General features: G+C 36.7%; 1 protein-coding gene across 3 annotated transcripts in view; it reads right to left on the bottom strand.

Moving 5' to 3' along the window:
- LOC143905834 (ras-specific guanine nucleotide-releasing factor 2) overlaps positions 1-20,837 on the bottom strand; it is a 65,469-nt gene that overhangs the window by 7,216 nt on the left and 37,416 nt on the right. Inside the window, exons 6-26 of one of the 3 annotated variants that reach the window (XM_077421462.1) lie at positions 19,295-19,442; positions 17,153-17,463; positions 16,480-16,709; positions 15,890-16,083; positions 15,098-15,223; positions 14,915-15,017; positions 12,247-12,498; positions 11,390-11,541; positions 10,620-11,002; positions 10,272-10,378; positions 10,057-10,161; positions 9,706-9,909; positions 8,638-8,835; positions 8,104-8,528; positions 7,789-7,916; positions 6,952-6,972; positions 5,403-5,781; positions 3,106-3,203; positions 2,759-3,041; positions 2,014-2,208; positions 1-1,664 (exon numbers count right to left, since the gene is read on the bottom strand). The exon at positions 1-1,664 is cut by the window's left edge and continues 7,216 nt beyond it. In XM_077421462.1, coding sequence (XP_077277588.1) covers positions 1,443-1,664; positions 2,014-2,208; positions 2,759-3,041; positions 3,106-3,203; positions 5,403-5,781; positions 6,952-6,972; positions 7,789-7,916; positions 8,104-8,528; positions 8,638-8,835; positions 9,706-9,909; positions 10,057-10,161; positions 10,272-10,378; positions 10,620-11,002; positions 11,390-11,541; positions 12,247-12,498; positions 14,915-15,017; positions 15,098-15,223; positions 15,890-16,083; positions 16,480-16,709; positions 17,153-17,463; positions 19,295-19,442 — 4,264 coding nt within the window. In that variant the 3' untranslated portion in view covers positions 1-1,442. Of the gene's footprint in view, positions 1,665-2,013; positions 2,209-2,758; positions 3,042-3,105; positions 3,204-5,402; positions 5,782-6,951; positions 6,973-7,788; positions 7,917-8,103; positions 8,529-8,637; positions 8,836-9,705; positions 9,910-10,056; positions 10,162-10,271; positions 10,379-10,619; positions 11,003-11,389; positions 11,551-12,246; positions 12,499-14,914; positions 15,018-15,097; positions 15,224-15,889; positions 16,084-16,479; positions 16,710-17,152; positions 17,464-19,294; positions 19,443-20,837 lie in introns of all 3 variants that reach the window. The other 2 variants (XM_077421461.1, XM_077421463.1) reach the window with 2 other exon arrangements.

Consider the following 20,837-nt stretch of genomic DNA (forward strand, 5'->3'; position numbering starts at 1 on the left):
TGCGTGTGTCAACGGAATCCCAGTTCCAAACTGTCTGGTCATGTCTTGCTATTGGTATAAATGTCGAATAAAAATATAGAGGCGGGCAAGAGAGACATATTGATCTGGAATTATGTTAAGTATAGTTGATATGTATACCCTTTTGTATAAGATTTATGTCTCGCTTGGCAAACAAAGAAAACTTGTATGTATATAGTTTTGCATGTTTTGGAATTAATAAACATTATTTTAACAATAAATATATCCGGGTCAGAACTAGAATCGAAAATTCAAGACGCGTTAACAAAACAAATTGTTTAACGAAAATGAGATATTACGATGATACTTTTATACTATTTTAGAAAATAACGGTTCAAGGTTTTCAGCTGTTTGACAAGCGAGTTTCTTTGCTTTGATACTCGCAGCAATAATTAAAACAAACGGAAAACAGCGATATCGTTATGCTATTGATTGTCAGAATATAATTTCCCATCACCCCTTTTTTCGCTTCTCATCGATTCTCTCAAACGTACTTGTTTGAACTGCTCATACGCCTCGCACAATAATACTGGCTCGATTGAGCTTAGCTAAACTAAAATCAATGATGGTTCTCTTTTGTTACCTTCACCGGAGATCAGCCGGTGTTAACGACAGCCTTTATCTTGTAAAAAATTCGGGTATTCCGTGAAATATGGATCATTTATCGGGCAGATCAAACTGACCACAGTTCTGAATGAGATTATTACTTTATCAACGACACGGAGAGATTAAGCATAATCATGTTATTACGAGAGAGTCTTTCTACATTAATTAATATTTTGTATTCTTATCTTCATCAGATTTTATGTACAGAGTCACGCTTGATCTGGAATCTATACACGTTACTATTAAATGCTCTTGTTAAAATCTGCGATTTTCTTTGTCAGTTCTTTTCAAACTTTGGATAGAAATAGGACATTTATCATCTTAAAATTTTAAGTAGAAATAAAATTAACTGCAAAGTAATAATGAAAGAGAAGATAATTGAAAGACAGCCCCGATAACAAGTTCTATTTATACAAAAGTTTCTTTCAAATCCAATTAATTTCGCTACAATTTTCTGCTACTGTTATACCTATTAAATAATAATGATGAATTTTTTTTCGCGAATTAGAGGCCGATTCTGTGCGACGATGAGATCATCGTTGAGCTTATTTATATAACTCTTGCGCAAATATGTCGCGATAGATAAAAATGGAACAACAACAGAAGTTAACGGACGTTACGTTACAAAGCGAAGGTGGACAGAAATGGACGGGGCTGATGGCACGACGAGTCACATTCGCGATCGTCGTCGATCGGCCGGTCGCAACAAATGGTTTATCTTTTCGAACCTAGACTTCTCTTTTTCATCCATTTTTTTCATCTAGTGAAATGAAGGTAGAGTTGAGTTGCTTCACACAGAATTTCGGGACGAAATGAACTTATTTTGTAGACACGTGGCTGACCGAAGGGGGTAGATCTACTATTAAGGTAGAACTACTCAACCTGGATGTTCTGGGTTCGAGGTCCAAGGACATGCGATACAAATCCTTCTCGTTTAGCAAGAGCGACGTGTCCAGTAGATAGTTGGTTACCTTAGTGACTAGTTCGATCTTATAGGGAGTTTGCTGAAAATGCCGTATCTCGCGGATTACGTGAGAAATCTGAAAAGGCATGTAATATCTTCTTGTAATTTTGTTCATTAATGTGAGTAGCAAATAGTAGACATAAAATAATTAATAATAAACGGTACATGCATCATTGGTTTTGGATAAATCATTCTCTCTCTCTCTCTCTCTCTCTCTCTCTCTCTCTCTCTCTCTCTCTCTCTCTCTCTCTCTCTCTCTCTCTCTCTTCAATTCTTCTATATTTATTACCAAATAAATAAAGATAATAAAATAAAGAATTTGATATAGAGAGAACTATATATATATATATATATATATATATATATATATATATATATATATATATATAATTCTTAAATAATTTGTGAAAAGAAGTATCGCTCACCATTCGCATTTTCGAGAAATTCAAAAGACCCTCGGTAACGTTTGGAGTACCCTCTTCAATAAACGAAAGGTCGGTGAGGTAAAGACCTAAATAAGGGATACAGGGTGGATCGCATCGGTGCAGAGCGTCTCGCAAATTTCTAAAGCGCCCGTCAGATGAGACGATATGCTGTAGTTTTTCTATCGTTTGTTTTGTCTGGAAATTAATGACAATCATTGTGCATAATTTGCAAATGCGTATTAATTATAATACCATAATATATTACGTTGTTTAACATAAAAATCCATTGACTAAATAGACTTTACATTAATCATAAATATCTTTTTAAACACAATCAACACAATAAATATTTAAGGGCTAAAAGTCCTAACAATATATTTCATTTTAATTGCAATAAAACTTCTTCAACATGTCGCATTTCACATGTAGTTATAATATGCGAAAGTACACTAAAATAGTCCTTTTTGCAACTTTAACTGCAAATTTCTCAAAATTGTGGCATGTATGTGATAGAATAATTTGGATTATATTCAATCTAAAAATTATTGCCCTCGTTCTTGCGTTCCAAAAAAAAATATGTTTTGTTAAACAGTGTTAGTTGCAAAAATGAATTTCAGTGGAGAGTTGCAAAAATTGATTTTTGCTGTCAATAGCATTCACTATTTACACAAATCTATTGTCGAGCCAAATGAATTATGTGCAAAATTGAATTTATAAATTATTCAGAAATTTTCGATCAGCGTACCGTTTTGGAAACTTTGTCCCAAGTTTTCTTCAGCCTGTACACGCTGCTGTTTGTGAACGCCGCGCAAATCTGCAGCACGCCGTTGTAATTATGCAGAACCCTATTGATGTCAGCGACCGCGGCCCATTTCTCGATAGCGGCAACTCTGGCCGACATGTTGGAGCGACGAATAATCTCGGAAACAACCAGTTGCGACACTTCGTTGAATCTCTTCGTCATAAGAAGAATATGGGGCGCGCGAGTTGCCTTATCCGTTTTCATCCATGCTTGTCCAAGAAACTCTCTGCAAGATAAATTCCTACGTACTCAAACAGCAAAACGATGTGATTTAGCAATCCGTTACTTACTCGCTGGAGATAGAGACGAATATATGGTGGTCCAGATACGTCATCTGCTCCGCGATCTCGAGTGCAGATAATGTCTCGATGCTTTCCTTACTTGGAATCTGAAGAGAATTCATTATCGAACATTAGCCCGGCTAAATTTTATGAAATCATTATTATTAATGATTGTTTTGTTTCCTATAGTTTTTTTTTAGATTAAATATAATCTCAAATAATATTCTATCACGTTACAATTTTGAGAAATTTGCAGTTAAAGTTGCAAAAAGGACTATTTTAGTATAGGGGAGACCGGGGCTAAACCGTCAACGGGGTTGAACCGTCAAATCAAATATCTCGTGTGTGTGAAGCTAGCGTCTCATTTTGCGGAAACTCACAAATTATTGAGAGTTCTGACTTCCTTTTCAATAGTTCTAGAGTTCCTGCTAGTTTAAACAAATAGTTCTAATTTTTAAAGCCAAAAAACGCGTCAGTACAAACTGAGACGCTAGGCTCACGCAGCGTCTCACTTATTTGTCCTACACAAGTTCCACTACTGTATCTCATCAGATTTTGCGAGATCTATAGTTCTATAACAGTTCTATAAAGAGTTCTGCCATATAAAAGCAAAAAAATTAATTATAAGGTACTAAAAAAAATTACAATGTAACGAGTACACCGAGTTGAGACGCCAGTTGAAATCTCGGAGTTCCGGTTTATGTAAAATATTTTTCGAGTAGTTCTGAGCATATTGAAGAATATTTTTTAAAGAGTTCCGAGCGTTAGAATATTTGTGTTATATTTTAAAAAATTAATATTAACCGAAAAGTAATCATGACGGAAAACGATGAAACACTATGCGAAACCTCGGAGTTCCGGTTTATATGAAATATTTTTCGAGTAGTTCTGAACATATAGAAGCATTTTCCAAAGAGTTCCGGGCATTGGCATTGTTGTAAAATTTGTAAATAAATTAATAACGCTCGAAAGTCAGGAATTGATCGAAAATAGGTGAGACGCTGGCCGTATTTCGACAGTTCTGCGAGTTCTATTACAATTTTCGTGTAGTTCTGAACGTGTTCTAACGTTTTCTAAAGAGTTCTGGCGATAAACATTATTTAATCATTTTTTAAATAATTTTTATTGCCCGAGAAAGACGCATTTACTAGTATATGAGTGAGACGCTGTAGGAAATCTCGAAGTTCTGGCTTATATAAAATATTTTTCGTATAGTTTTAAACATATAAAAGCAAAGTCGATCCCATGGCTTTATCCATGTCTCATTATGGTGATACATTGTGGGGGAACTTGAGCGCAACGACGCATGAAAGTATTCCTGAAGCCGCTCCGAGACAGCCGACTCATGAAGAACGAAGAACGAGCATCGTCCTTACTGACTCGCCTCAGATGAGGGAATTGGCGACACACACACTGAGCAGTAAAATTTTAAATAAATTTTTATATTTTAAAAAAAAAAAACAATTATTGAAATGTATCCTATCATTTTTCTGGATTAGATGTACGTATATGTATTAAAAATGCAGTGTGACAGATTAGCCCCGGGGTGGGGGAGGTGACGGTTAAACCCTGGCATTTTTGAGATTTCAATTTTTCCACTGTTGTCGTTTTGGCTTTATACCAATTAAACAAAGCGACGTAGATAAAAATTTCCTATATAAATTTTGTAGCTAAAGGTTCACTCTTTACAGTGGTATACCACATTTAACTAAAATTATTTATTTTGTTGTTAAAAATCGGCACCGAAAAAAAACTGATGGTTTAGCCCCGGTCTCCCCTACTTTCGCATATTATAACTATGTAACATGTTGGAGAAGTTTTATTCTAATTAAAATGGAGTATACTGTTTAAAAAGATATTTATGATTAATAAAGTCCAAGTTGCAACTTATAGGCGACTTAAGAGTCTGCTAAATATTTTTTAATTATGCAAATTTAATCGTAAATTTCTTAAAATTGTGACGTGATAGAACAATATTAAACAAGATCATATTTAATGCCCCAAAAAACTACCAGAGACGATTATCTTCGTTCGTGTATTTTTTTGTTAAACAATATAATATGATATTCTAATTAATTAACACGCCTCCAGATTATGCACAACAATTATCATAAATAATATTACTAATAACTTAATAAAATTATATATCAAATTAAATTCGCGCGCGTGTAAAAATGATACCAAAGAACTATTCTCCATGAATGTCAGTCTAAAATGAAACAATGTAGTTGCGCAAAATACTTTATTTCTATTATTAATCAATATATATATATTGAATGAGTAGATTATTGTTAGATATTACTTACTGATGGGGGAGTTAGCAATTTCTTCAAATCGATCTTGTTGCTCTCGGTTTCTTCCTTGGTAATCAATCGCAGAAGTTGAGTGGCTGCCTTGTGTTCAGCCGGCAACAGATTGGGACTGTAATTGATATCCTCCAAGAACTCGATGGTCATGCTCTTCAATTTCTGATCCATCTCGAAGTCCTGGGCGTGCTTGGACACCCAGTGCCTCAGAACGTTCAGCACCCTCATCGTCGCGGCGGTCGACATCACGGACTCCTTCCGCCTATTCCTATCCCGGCCGCGATTGTTGTCGTTCCCGGAGGACGGTCCTATGTCCGGTGGATTGCTCGAGGCGGATGTCGCGATGGCAAACGCGGTCGCTGCCGTGGACGTGCTGCTCCTGAATTCAGGACTGATTTTAGTAACGACGAATATCGGCGACCAGGTTCGTAAAAATAAAAATCAGAGTTTTTAGTCGTCGATATCTCGACCTTTCTTTATCTCTTTCTGATCTACGCGTTCGCTCTACGTTCTACGTTGCATTAGGCGAATCTCTATCGTTTTAACCTGGCGATCAGGTCGTTCGCGTTGCATTTTAAAGCATGCTATAGTACTGTGCTGAAGGAACGGCACGAGGAAAGATCCGGTGATTGTCTATTTTTCCATTTTTTTTTCTAAATAATACTTGATTTAAGCAAATAGAAGTTAATGTGCATCTCGATTTTGCAAAAAAAGTTTTAAGATATCGGTAAGTCAGCGGTGTAGGTACTGTTTATTTGCTGTTTTTATATTATTGTGTCGCTACAAAGTATATTATTTGGAGTAAGGATTGTAACTGGCATAGTTTCAGCGAGTTCAAGTTTCGATGCTATAAATATAAAATAATGTATCTAACGTTAAATTGTGCTGAAGAAACACACACACACACACACACACACACACACACACACACACACACACACACACACACACACACACACACACACACACACACACACACGCGCGGTACGAGAAAAGATTTAATAAATATTATTTTTTCTATTTTTTTTTTTTTTAATAATACTTGACTATATTATGTCATGTAATAAGCTGATGTAACAAATAGAAATACGTCTCAATAGCATCGAGATTCGAACTCACCAGAATTATTGCCGATTTCAATCGTTCTTTGGAATATTTAGCGCTATAAAAGCACGCAGTGGCACAAGGCGGCTATCGGGTAAAAACTATTTCTATTTCGTTTGGTCCATTCTCTCGTTCACTATGGTGCATTCTCTAAATGATGAAGAAATAGACTGAGTGAAATTGAATCGTGTGTAAGCGAGTAAACGGCGCAGTTAATAGCAAGGGGAAAGAGACGCGTTTAAGGATTACATTACGATTAAAATGATCAAAATTCGATAACTATAAGTTTCGACCAAGCCAGAGATTTGTATAATGACAGAGCAGAGCACAAGACATGTACAAGACATTTTAGGTTTTGTTTCTAACGATGCCGCAAGCAGGAGGATCGCAGCCATGCTACACGCAATAAGTGGATAATGACGTTTTTCAAAATGAGTCCACTTACCAGATAGGTTCAGGTCCAATGCTATGAATGACACAAAACAATACATGAAAACACGGTTGAATATAGAAACGGCAGCAGGAATATCTTTCTGATTTAAGGGTTCTCACTTTAGTTCGATTTTGACGACGCGACGGTGATAAAAATATAATTTAAATCAAACAAAAATGGAGCAACAGTTTTGAATTGAGTGATTTTTGCATTATAATTATTATGAGATATTTACAAGTTAATTAAAAAGAATACATTGTATTAAAATGAGTTGTAAATTGTTTATAAAACAGTTTTCATGATACAGGCACAAAAAATTTAACGTATTTACAATATATTTACAATTTTTTTGAATATTAAATAGGCACGACTCAAGTATAAGCAGAAATGTTGCATTATATCGGGTTTTGAAAAAATGAATTTTTGCACAAAGCGGGAGAAATTATATGTTAACTCTAAATTATCTATACTATCTTACGGACTAAACTATCACAGAAAACACGCCGAATAGTCTATAAGACATTTTATCTTTTCTCTTTAATATATTCTCCAATTTCTCTCTCTCTCTCTCTCTCTCTCTCTCTCTCTCTCTCTCTCTCTCTCTCTCTCTCTCTCTCTCTCCACCAATTTCTCCCTCTAAGAATGATTTTAATTATAACTCTGATAAATGAAACATGATATCGAGAAGAAGCTCTCATGCGTTAGAAGGCGGAGATCGCCATTAACGGCACTCAACATTCAGCAAGAACGAAATAGAGATAATTTTTATCGATACGAATCCCTTTGAAAGTTTTAGAGACACGATAAAATGCAGGTAACACGTAAAATAAAGGCTATATTAAAACGAACCTTCGATGACTCTGCCGAAAGCTAGTTATTACCACACCGGCCTTACTGGAAACCTGTGGGTCATGCTGATAGCCGCTTTGCTGCGAGGAGCACTCGTCGTGCATCGACCGTCTGCTCATCCGATAATTCTACAAATCCATCGCGAAATTAAAAACATTCATTAAACCGCACACAAACAATTGTGATTATTATATAAATTATCATTTTGGGAGCTCATAAATATTTAATGATTAAAGAAAGATTATTTTTTCCCCGATTAATTTAATTTACTACGCCTTTGAAGAAATTTTTACACATTTTGTTATTCACACATACGCCAGATATGGTGGAGACCGAGCCGCTCCTTGGCCCGGTGGATGCAGGCGCGGAAGCAATCGACGCCCTATGCTCCGAATATTGTTGTTGATTCTGCTGCGCCGATTGACTGATCAGTTTAGAAGAGGTTACACTCTCGTCGCCGTTCGGCGTAGCCTGTTCTTCTTTACTTTCCTTGATTTCCTTTATAAACGGAGAGACAGGCGTTTTCGGTGTTTTCGGTGTTTTCGGCATCTCCGGCGTTCTTGACGTGTCCGGCGTTTTCGGTGTTTTCGGCGTTTTCGGTGATTTCGGCGTTTTCGGTGATTTCGGTGACTTCGACGTTTTCGGTGTTTTCGGTGTTTTCGGCGTTTTCGGCGTGTCCGACTTGACAGACTCGACCGATTGCGATAATGACGGTATGTCGTCATAAGTAAATTGTACTTCTATAATTTATTTTGTACGTATCAATTATATATTATAAACACCGAATTTAATTAGAAAAACAAACGGTGTAATTGGATTGTAATTAGTTTATATCTAATGAAAGATTACCTCTTGCATCCTCTTCTGATGTTGTGACTGGTGTTTCGATATCCGAGACACGACGCGAGTAAGTACCTCCCTCTTGAGGACTTGGATCCGATCCGGAAGCGGATCCGGATCTGGATCCGGATCCGGATTCCGTCGAGCCGATGAGCGTCACAGAGCTCAAGTTGCTTGGCGAAGATGGTGCGCTGATTGCTGTAACGTCTTACGTTCCAAATATTTTTCACACATCGGTATATTACAACTTTATCGAATAAGAGACGAAATATAATGTATAAAAAATTTCAAACTAATTTACCTATATAATAATTCTCCTAATAATAATCCTAATATTTCTCTTCAAGTTAAGGTAGTTCGATGATGAAGGGCCGAAGTCAAAACACAATGTTTATGATTTTTTTATTTTTATAATTATAAAAAATAGAATAACGCATCGCGAAGCTTCGTAACGACGTAAAAAGACCATTAGTAAATAATTTTTACGTCGTAGAATAATATTTTGCCTGAAATAGATTAAATAAAGTGTGTGTTAACGCGTCGCTTGACTAGTTTTCAACTTTAATTATTAATTTAAAAAAACTACGGTGGATCGTGTTCACCTTCAACTATAGGTTTTCTCACAGTGTCCTCTTTCCATCGATATATATATTGTTCAGACATTTTTGGCAAAAGATTTTTCGCAAACTCGTGTTATTCATAGACCTATTAGACCAATGTTAAAATCATTAAAATTACCTAATTTTAAAATTAAATATCTTGAGAACGGGACGGTAAATTATCTTTTTTCTGGGTTTAATCGATTCAGGAAAGTTCTTTTTTTCGATATAAAAAATAAAATTTATCACTTTTGGCAAAAGTTGTTCATCATCGAACTACCTTAAACACACAGTATATAAAAATATTGAAAAAAAAACGCCTTCCCCCTTTTTGTCTCTAAATATTATAATTTAAACCTGCATTAAATTTAAATTTAACCATAATTTAACATTAACTTTTTACATATAATTCAATATCAAATTCTATAGCTTTATAAAAAAGCTTGCATTAATATATAATTAATATCCGCGGTTATACCTGTGAGTGTCTCAGAACTGGACGACACAGCTATTACTTTCGGTATCGTTAGATGACACCCGTCGTTCTCACCGTCCTGATCCACACGAATACTGATTTTTCGCGACACAACCGGAGATTGTGACGAGCTGGATGGACTGGACGTTGGACTGCGTTTTATGACCGGGGCCTCGGAGATGAGTCCGAGCGGTTGTTCTTCATCCACTAAACACGAGAAATTCTATATCGCATTTCGATACACTTTTACGTCACGTTACTTTTATTTCAAGTATTTTGTATTATTACAATTGATTTTTCTTTCAATTCTAAATTTAATTATGTAATATATATTGTAAACCGCGAGATACTGACGCTTTTTGTATCGCCAGTGAGTTTTTGAATTGTATCCGCTTGTATTAGCGTCAGAGGACCCATGAGATTTCGCGTCGCGGGTATCGCTCACTTCTGATCCATATCCTATGTATGAAACAACTCGCTATTAATAATTAAAAGCCGCAACTATCTTATATCGTCCTAGTAATAAATTATTAATTGTTGATTGAAAAGAAGCTTTAATGTATGCACACCTGATACTGAGCTCGCGCCGCTAGTTCGTCTCGGTGAAAAGTTACTTTTTCTTCGGTCCTCGAAATATTGTGTTTCGCTGGCATTTGCTCCTAGTACGTCTAAGGATCTAAAATATAAATATAAAAAATATTCAGGCATGTTAAGAATAATTATCAGTAACATGTAAAAAATATTTTTCTATAGTAATACATATAATAATACTCACAAAAAAGTTTTTTTTTCTTATCACATATAATGTATTATCAAGTTTTTTTTTATAAATTGATAATTATAATTATTCTGTTCAATTCTTAAAACTAAATAAATTTTAAGCTAATAATTGCTCCGTCACTCGTTATCATATTTACACGAGAGATCCGGTGGGTATTTGCGCGTCCGGCGGCTCGGCTTCGTAGAAAACCTTCTTGAGAGCCTCCAGCACCGTGACGCCGTCGGTGAACACTCGGTACGTCAGCAGAAACGTATTGAGAAAATCGATACTGAGGAACCGGAGGTCGGTCAGTCGCTGCAACAGCCGCTCGGGCGTCGCGGAACGAATCTGCGGTATTTTGCAGGAATTCAAAGTCCGACTGAACCTGATGTCCACATCGTCCTTGAACAACTTTGGATCGCTCCGGATGGACTGCGGCATCGTGACGGAGCTGGTGTCCGATAACGATCCGTGGAGCAGATCGTTAAAATGAACGTTGTCCATACATTGACTAATATCACTGACCCAAGCTGCTTTTTCCTGCGAAAAGTTTTCGTAATACATATATGATAATAAAAGCGAAAACGATTTATATTATAAATTTTGTAATTCTATTATTTTTATTTATAATTGTTTTACAGCTCGAATACGAAGTGGGAGTAGCAGCTTTAAAGTGCATGCTCTGATGAATAAATTAATTTATAGAGTGTATACTGGGCAAATAGTGTATACTTGTTTCTTAAAATAAATAAGAAACTCGTGTATAAATAAAAAATTTTTATTTATACATGTATATATATTTATATGCACATATGTATAAATAAAAAATTCTTATTCGCCAAGAAATGCCACGGCTATGAATATCTGTCCTGTTCGACGACAAGATTATCTGTTTTAATATTTTATAATTTTAACACGTGCACTTACTTGCATGGTAGGCGCCACGAGGTGAACGATCACCTGCGGTCCACCGGATTTTATATCGAGTATAATCTTGAAGTCGCGATTCTGCAACTGGGAAGTCCCGCTGCCGCTACCGCTTCCGCTACTCTCGCTAATGCCACTTGACATCGAACATACTGACAGTCCTAAAATTAGTTTATGGTCGCTACTTTGTAGCATCGAATAAATTCTCTATCTCTAGCCTTTGAGACAACACACACACACACACACACACACACACACACACGTGCATACACACACGATCTATATATTACATAAAGAAAGAGCAAGGATTGCGTTGTATACGACATAATTTTAAATTACTTGATCCTTTTCGTATTCTTAATCCATCGATAACTTAACCCTCAGTTACCTTATTACGTTTTCACTATACCCGTTGTTACCTCACCAGGGTCTGAGAGACCCCTGTCGTCTTTTCCAGCTTGTATCTTTAAGACAAATGCATTAATTTGACGTTTTTTTTTTAATCGATTCATCTTTTAAAGATCTACAGAACTGTGTAAGTTAGATTATTCCAAATTAAAAAATGTAAATGTTATTTAAAAAAAAGAAAACTTGTTTTTCTAAAAAAGCAAAAAAATTTGCTTTTTTTTCAAATTAACGTAGTACCGACTAAAAAAAGATACAAGGGTTTTATAAACGTTTTAAAAACCCTGCACGTTTTAACAACGTGCAGAGGGTCTCTCAGACCCTGGTGAGGTAACTGAGGGGTTAATATTGATTTTTAATTTGACAAAAATTCTTGTATCGCCGCTTTAAAGAGATCTCGAAAAAAGCTATAAGATACCAGGTCATTACTTTTTCAACGAGTGAATAATTACCATCATCATCTGTGGCACCCTGATCGCTCGGATCTTCAATCAGCACCGCGTCGGAAAGGGGTATCTTGCCAATCTGCGCAACAAGATTTAAACGGCCGTCGTCATCGGACTGGCGAGTCGTGAGCAACAGATGATTCGAGAAGAGAAAGCACTGTCTGACAGCCTCTCTGTCGCTCGCGGCTTTGCCGCCGAATGTAGCGCTTAATCTGCTTCGCGCACCACGCGGTTTGTCCACAAGTTGTATGAGCGTACCTGAAACAAGCCGGTAGGACAGATTATGCAAAGTTGATCGTGATCCGCGGCGATTTATACGATTATTATTAACATCGTCGCAGAACAAAGTTCTCCGTTGGAGGAAATAACGCCCGACAAGAATTATTTCATCTTTCTGGCTTGTCAGCTTTCTGGTTCCAAAACGAGCTATCTTAAAATAATCAATACAATTAGGGGAAGCTGCCTATGCGTATTTAAAAATAGCAGGACGGACAGGAATGCGAAATACGCAATATCGTGCCTGCGCTGTTGACGTCATACAGAAATTGAAATTGACTATTCCGCGGAGTTCAATTTTCGATACTGAATATATTGTCAGTAATGCAAAAAATATCTTTTTGAAACTGTAAACCGAAATCTGAAATTCGCCGGTATTACGCCGGCATCGTTCATTCGTCGTAAGATTCATCTTTCTCTAAATGGAGAAAGCTAGATAAGATCAGGTAGGTTTCAAGACATTTAGATTTTAGAAAAACAAAGTTGAAAGTGTGACAGTTTCTTTAACGGCCAGCTAAGTCAATTCAAATTAAATATCCTTCACGTCTCTTTCTTCCTGAGAAAAAGACGTTGCGCACTTATATGTTTCTATAAATAAACCAAACTTATGTTTCTACGTATAAATAAATCAAAACTTATGAACGAATTAACAAAGAAAGCAATTTCATAGTTGTCTGGATATTGACGTATCCAGTTCTCTTATTCTAGGATTTATTATTCATTTTTTGACACCTTCAGCCGAGCCCTTCCAACATCACTGAAAGAGGAACGCGGATACCTTATCTATGTACATCCAGACGAATAGCTATAGCTGATTCTTTGCGATTATCCTTGGTCCCTACCATCAGCGTCACACACATCGCTTGGTCCCACCTTTCTCGCTATCGACGCTATTACGTTAACAGAAACCGGGCTCGCGAAACTCTCGTGGTCTTTATGCGCGCTGCACCGTGCTGATGGACCGACAAAATGGCAATGCCGCGGATTGGTCGCCGCTTGTTTTCGTTCGTTCGTTCATCGACCTCTAGGCTCGCAATATCGCCGAATATCCCCGGACACAGAGGTAAGGCTCGAAGAAAATCGCGACCCTCGTTTGCCTTGGAACGAATCGTGACGTTCGCACCGGCTGATTTTTTGCCGCGACGAGAGGCGAACGAGGGATGACGTTCGCGGGATGGTCTGCTCTGCCGTTGGCGACCGAAAGACGTTTACGTGATAAACCATGTGATGTGGCGTCAAGCACGAGGAGCGGGTTGCCAGGATCGTGTTTATAGGGCCGGCTTACCTCAAGACGAGAGTTTTACTACTTGTACTTTGAAATAGTTTTGCTTTACTTTATTCTTTGCTACCTTTAGCAAAAATATGTGATATTTATTGCAAAACAAGATGTTTCAGCCGTACTTTTTATTTTATATTCTGTTTTCTTTTAAATAATAATAAAAAATTAATTTAATGATATAATAAATTAATTTTTTTGAACATGTATACAACTCCTTGCAAATATGGATTTAAATTAAATTTTAAGCCTCTTCTTTCAATGTTCAGGTCATTATTTAATATTCTTAGCAGATATATCTAAGATTTGAATTATATTGTATGGGATTTCGAATATTATTCTTTAGTAATTTATGAACGCGATTAAACACCAGAAGAGCTACTTTATCGAATTTGAAACGACTAATGAAATTACAGTTCCTGCAATCGCGCGACATTCCGCTTGCATGCAACTGTGTCGCAATTCGGTATTGAGTCGTGTAATCGACGTAGCGTAAAAATTTTTCGTCTGACGAAAATCCGCCAGTGGTAGAACAGTACGTCGGCCCTGACAGGACACATTGCGCAGGATCGAGATGAAACCAAGTATATACCGACGAAAATATATCGACGCGACCAAGTTGCGTCATCGATTTCGAACATGTAACTGTGCGTTTGCGCCTTTTGACCCCCCCCCCACTTTCGCTTTCCCCATCCCTGACGATGGGGAAGCCCATCGAGCTTTACCGACAGTGATCAAGTCTAGAAACGAGTTTCCCAGCCAGAGATAAACCGTGAGAGATACGCGGGTTATCAGGTAGCCTCGATTTTATCGACTTCGGCAAAGTGAAATATTTTTTCTATATGCAAAAATAATTTTTCATACTCGGTAGTTTCAACATTGCACTGGGCACAGCTTGTCCAGATTTCATTTAAAAATGATTAAAATAGAAAATAATAGTTATACGTACCATATCGTTAGAACGCGAAATAATTTTGACTGTTCAACTCTTGTGTAAATTTTTAAATACGTAATATTTAAATAATTTTACACTTGAAATAAGTCTTCTCTAAAAAGATAAGTCCGCAAAGCATGTTTAAAATAAATAAAAAATTACGAAAGAGAGAGCATTGACGCATTCACCCTGTCTGACGAAGACCTGATTGACGTCCAGTAAAATATCGCATCCTTCGATAATCATTCGCTCCACTGCTAGATTCTTTCTCAGATTCTCAGTCTCGCTGACCTGAATAATGGGACATGTTTAATTAAATATTTAGAGCGAAAATAAAATATGATTCTTATATAGAGTTAATTGACAAATACCTCGTCGTGCATTTGCCTCGAGAGGTCCTCCAGCTGTTGCTTGGCATGCTCGAGGCTCTTACGTTCCACGTGATCGTACGGCGTATGCGCCAATAACTCGCACAAAGTAATTATATATCTTGGAACCTAAACGAATAAAGTGTAAGTAGCTGGATTAAGGAACTTGTCCTCAAGTTCCACTAAAATCAGAGAGAGAAAAAAAAGAGAAGAGAAAGTTAGGAGAGTAATCGTGACGCGAAACTTGTCAAATAAACTTTAAATTTTACTCTTCTTAGAGATATCGGTAGAGCAGAAATAAATTAGAAATTAATTAGTATAGACTAATGTAGATCGCAGCATAGAGTAAAAAAAAATCTCACTGTATTTAAAGCGAATTTAAATTATATTTCACCAATAAATTCAGATAGAACTTTCGCGTTCCGCGGAAGGACGCGATGGAATGTATATATTCTTCGCATCGACTCCGCTCACTTTATAAGATCGTTAGGATCTCATGTAATATTCATGGAAGCTATACCAAACTATTTCATATAATCGATAATTTCCAAAGAGGTATTCGTATCACCGAGGAAAATCCTTCCATTTTTCTATCATCTTTCTCGCGAAAAGAACAGCGAGGAAATTAATATCGCGTTTGAGGCATTTCCTTAGCGATATTTCTTTCCATAGCGATAATAATACAGAGCGATACCATTGAACGTTCAGAAACTCGTGGCGGTATTCTGCATTTTACGTATGAGAATTGTATTGGTGTTATCGGTTTGCGTCAGTTTCCGCGCATGACAATCCTACCTGATGCATAGGATATGTTAGAAAGGTCTCCAGGGATCGTCCGTGGCAGGCAGTCTTGTTCTCCAACCTATTGAGCAACGCCACGAACGGTGACGATTGCTTGCACTCAGTCAACACTTGAAGGCTATAGTGGTGGTTTCGCACGTACTCTTGATATATGGATAACATTGGTAGCAGCATGTCGAACAAGTCACCTGCATTGACGAGACGTACCGTGGTCAATATACATTTACATTATTATATCCACTTACATTATTCTCTTACAAAATTGTTGTATTCGCATAAATTAATATTGTTAGGGGGGGAAAGAAATTGTAGACACTTGGAATGGCAAAACTTTTTGCGTCTTTTCGATTCGCCGAATGCATTAGGAACATAGGCCGGTATTCGTAGTCGATCCTTATTTCAAAACCATCTTAAGTAATATCTTATGTTGCTAATACGGCTCTGTGATTGGTTCATAACATATTAAGATCGTATACTTAAGACGGTCTTAAATATAAGATCCGACTATGAATACCGGCCATAGACTCGTCGTCCGATATATCGACCTGTATATTACTTACAGTAGTTTTAAGTATAGTCCATACCTAAAACTAAAGTGGGCCAACTCTCCATACGCGAGGTGAGACCCTTCAAGAATATTTGATGGAGAAACAGCACGGTTTCGCTATTCAAAAATATGCTATTCACGTCCTCGTGACTACATGGGGGTTTCTTTGAACTGGCAGCCATCTTGAAAGGCCTCAGAAAACAGCTTACTAAAATCTCCATCTGCTCCGTGTATTCCTCCTCGACCTCCACCATTTGGAATACCAGGCTGAAATAGGACACGCGTTCAATACCCACCGATAGAGCAAATTAAACGAAGCCAATAATCGTCGATTTTACCATCGCTGTTATATCGCAAATAAATGAAATATGAGGAAACACGGTTTGATTAAGGGAAAATTTATCAGCGGCGGGAAAACAATAATAAATTTATTTTTATTACGCCGCGAAATAAAATTATTATATTGCGTTATTACTGCAGTAGTTGCATTTATATATAACAGTCAGAGCATATAATTTTATTTCGTATAAAAAAAGCTACGCTGTTCTACATTTTTTTCAGTCTTTTTCGAATGTTGCATTCAATTTCATCGACGCTTATCTGGTTTATTTCCATATGACCGTGCGAAACGTAGCCGCGTTAATGGAAAAGCGAAGTGCGCGAACAAGTTGGACGTCATCGCGTCGTACGACGAGGCAGTAACAAATTACCTGTTCCGCTTGCGCATACTCTCGGCGTGCGGGCTCTTGATGTACTGCTCGACAATCTGCTTCCAACGCCGTCGGCACAGCCAGCCCCTGAAGAAGCTCTGGACCTTCTTGACTTTTTGCATCTCGATAGAGTCCTCCCTGATTTCACGTAAACCGGGAGCGAAGCTGGCGGAAGCGTCTGCGTCGTTGCCGAATGGATGGAATGTGCTGTATAAACTTCCGGTACCTTGGGACATGGTTCTCTGAACCGCCGGTCGGTTGACGTATATCGGCATCACGGAAGGCCTCAGCTCCTTTTTCAAGGCGCACAGCTGTAACGAGAACCGCGAAATCCGTAAATCTCAACGAAGATATAATCCCGGGCAAACAGCTTCCTGTATTTTTTAAGTAAACCAAGTGGAGGATGCTCAAACGAGATTGAATTAAATATTGACCGAGCGCTTGAATGAAATATCAGTTCTTCTGACGTAATAATTTTATTAACTTCGATATATGTTATCAATGTAATTATCACAATTAGACATCCGATGAAATTTTAACGAGGGGGATTAAAGACTAGTGGCACTATTCGAGTTAAAACGCGAAGTTAAAAGTGCTTCTGAAGTTGCTTTCCATATTTATCATCAGTATAAATTAAAATCGAATTAAAAAACATATAGCAGAAAATACAATTAATTTCCGTGACATCGTATTGCGAGAAGTGACAAGTATATTTGAAAAGGGTAAAATTCCTATATAGGAGAAACAATCCTCCAATAATGTCCTCTTTCACATATGTTATAAAGATCATCCTTCTGACAATGAGTAAGACAATTCTGACAACCAAAAAAAGAACACAATTAGCCTCCTAGGCTGCAATGCATGGGTCTTAAACCGCACCCTTTGTTCAATATTATTATTAACGATCAAAAGATCTTAGCCGTCGCTCAGTGTTTATTAAAAAGTTGTTAACAAAAAAAGTTAGTGTACGATACGAATGAGAAGGAAAAGTAGTCTAAAAAGAAAAAGCAGTATTGTTCTCTTTATACTTTACACAGTTTTTAATCTTATTATGCAAATAATATAATATAACAAGATAAAGCCAAACTTTTGTAACTTTCGTATCTTTTGTAATTTGAGATTCACCCCACACCGTCCCGGTGCTCGTAGTGCGAAACGAAGTCTATCATTATACAATTCCACATGTTGGAAACCGCACTGCGCGGTGTGGGGTGGACCTCGCTTCGAGTGGAAAGTTGAAAATCCATGTGAAACCATTTCATGTTGAGAAACAATTTTATCTCATAAGAGTCGCCAAAAAGGTACTTGTCACAGTGATATAAATTGAGTTTGGTCTTTTTAGGGCAAGGTTGCAGGGAAAGGACGGATCCTCTTTTCCACTCATTGCATGTACCATTTTCACACACATATTAGTCATTTATGATTCTTGGTACTGAAAATAACTGTTGTATTTTTCAAACTTTTTTCGTTAACAACTTTTTAATAAACAGCGAGCTAAACAATGGTTAAAATTATATAAAGGTTAGCAGAGAAAAGCAGTCATAAAATATCTATTCCTGAAAGGCATGTCCCCTCAGCAGCTTCACAAAGATTGAGAAAGAAAAAGAGATTTGAAATTGAGAAATTGATTCTGTGATGAGATGGCTGCCGTAGTAACGAATGTGATTGGACAATCAGGACAAAGACTTCTATGCGAGTGGTATCAAAGCACCGTAGCCCTATATAGTGGGCTAACAATAAGTGCGTTGAAGTAGGAAGGGACTACGTTAAAAAAGTGACAACAAAACGATAACAAAAAGATGCCACAAAGTCTCTCAAATATAGGTCAGAATATACATTTTTTTTAACAATCGTCTATACAGGTATTTTTTTTCCTGAGACAATGTCGTGAAAATTTTATCCGTGTGCGCTATTGTAATTTTTGAAGCATTAATATTAAAATAAAAATAAAGTGTGCAGAATTCCTTGTGCGATATATTTTTTTCAAAAATGAATTTATTCGTTACAAACGGTTTTACTCGTTACGTAACAAAATGTAATCACAGAGTAGTTTTGAAATAAAAATACACGCGGGTACGCGAAACAGAATTACCGTGGAAAATATCACGAGGTAAATATATAACACGGGCTGATATGACTAACCTCCGCTCGGAGTTTTTTTATCTCCGACGCCAATTCCTCGCACTGCTGAGTGTACTGCCACTTGGCCGTTTTCTCGCTCTCGACGATTTGCAACAGGTGCAGGTGCTTCTGCTCGAGCTCTTCTTTTTGCAGCAACAATTTGTTGAAGCTAGAATCAATACCCAAGAAAAAGAATGCCGCCGCGAGTCAGAGCTTGCCTCTCGTGCGCCCCTATCTCGTGCGCCGCGCTTAAAAGTGTTATTTAAGCGGAGAACCCGTGATACAAAGGAAAAGTAAAGCGCTCGATCGTACGTGGCCTGGAAAAATGCACGGAGTGCGCATTCCGACAGTTTTGCGTGGAAATGAAATTACGGTTTTTCCGCTTGCAGTCACGAGGCATGTGAGAAACGGAAAATATCGCAAAATTTCAAAATATTTTCAACGACTTGAAAACCAGCGAAACAAAATTCGCACGCATTGCAATTTTATATTTTTATACAGTTTATAATTTTTATCCTGGATTTAAAATTTTTTTTAAAGAAAGAAGTTACTTTAAACTGCAGTAAAAAAATTGTATAAAACTCTATAGATAAAAAACCGTTATAATCTATTTATAACGTTTATACTCGTGTCTTTAAAATGAATATTTTAAGGAAGAAATTACCTAAAATTTATATAAAATTTTGTAGATAAAAAACGTTATAATCTAGTTTATAACGTTTATACTTGAAAAGATTATTTCGGTTGTAAATTAAACTACCAAACTTCCCGATGCCAAATGATCGATTAGTCCTGTTAGGATCTCTCTCATTGCCTCGTGTAACTAGCGACATTTGACATTTATATCTCATCAGCATAATCTACGCAAAAAAGAGAGTGCGAGGTTCCGACTTAGCCGATTCCGTAAGTAAAGTGATACGAATGATATAAAATACGAACCAAGGCGTAAAGTATCTTTCCCCGGAGAGGAACATGTCATGAAAGATGATACGCCACGTGTATATCTTTTTTATACTAATGTCGCTGCAAAATTATAATATGAATAATATATTCTTCCACAAAAAAATGACTTTTTTCGAGTATAAAAATAAGGATAATTTTTTTTTTATATTTTTTTTAGCGATCTCTGAATACGATTCCGTTTATTAAATTGCTCACAATTTTAAAAAATTTGCTAAAATCGCAGAATAAGGCAATTTTATTTTGAACAAAAGCTCTTTTTTGTAACTTTAATTGTGACATATAGACTAATATGGTATATGGAATCGAATACCATAGCGTCTAAAAACTATTGGAAATAATTACTTTTTGTGCATTTTTTTGTTAAATAGTGTAATATATGTTAGGCAAGATGTACTTTACTTCTGCACGTTCTAACGTATATCTTATTTTTATTAAACTTTATTGAACGTTTATACTACTAAACTAATAACATAGAATCGTCTTCAATCTTTTTTCATAGGTTTAGAATTCTCCTAGCATTAAGCAAGGATTGCACAGCATGGTGTCTCTCTCATCAAAAAGATTAAGTAAGAGATTTCCTTTCACACTTAAATCTTAATTA

Source organism: Temnothorax americanus, unplaced genomic scaffold (assembly GCF_048541705.1).
Source record: "Temnothorax americanus isolate GAGA-0224 unplaced genomic scaffold, ASM4854170v1 Scaffold68, whole genome shotgun sequence".
NCBI lineage: Eukaryota > Metazoa > Arthropoda > Insecta > Hymenoptera > Formicidae > Temnothorax > Temnothorax americanus.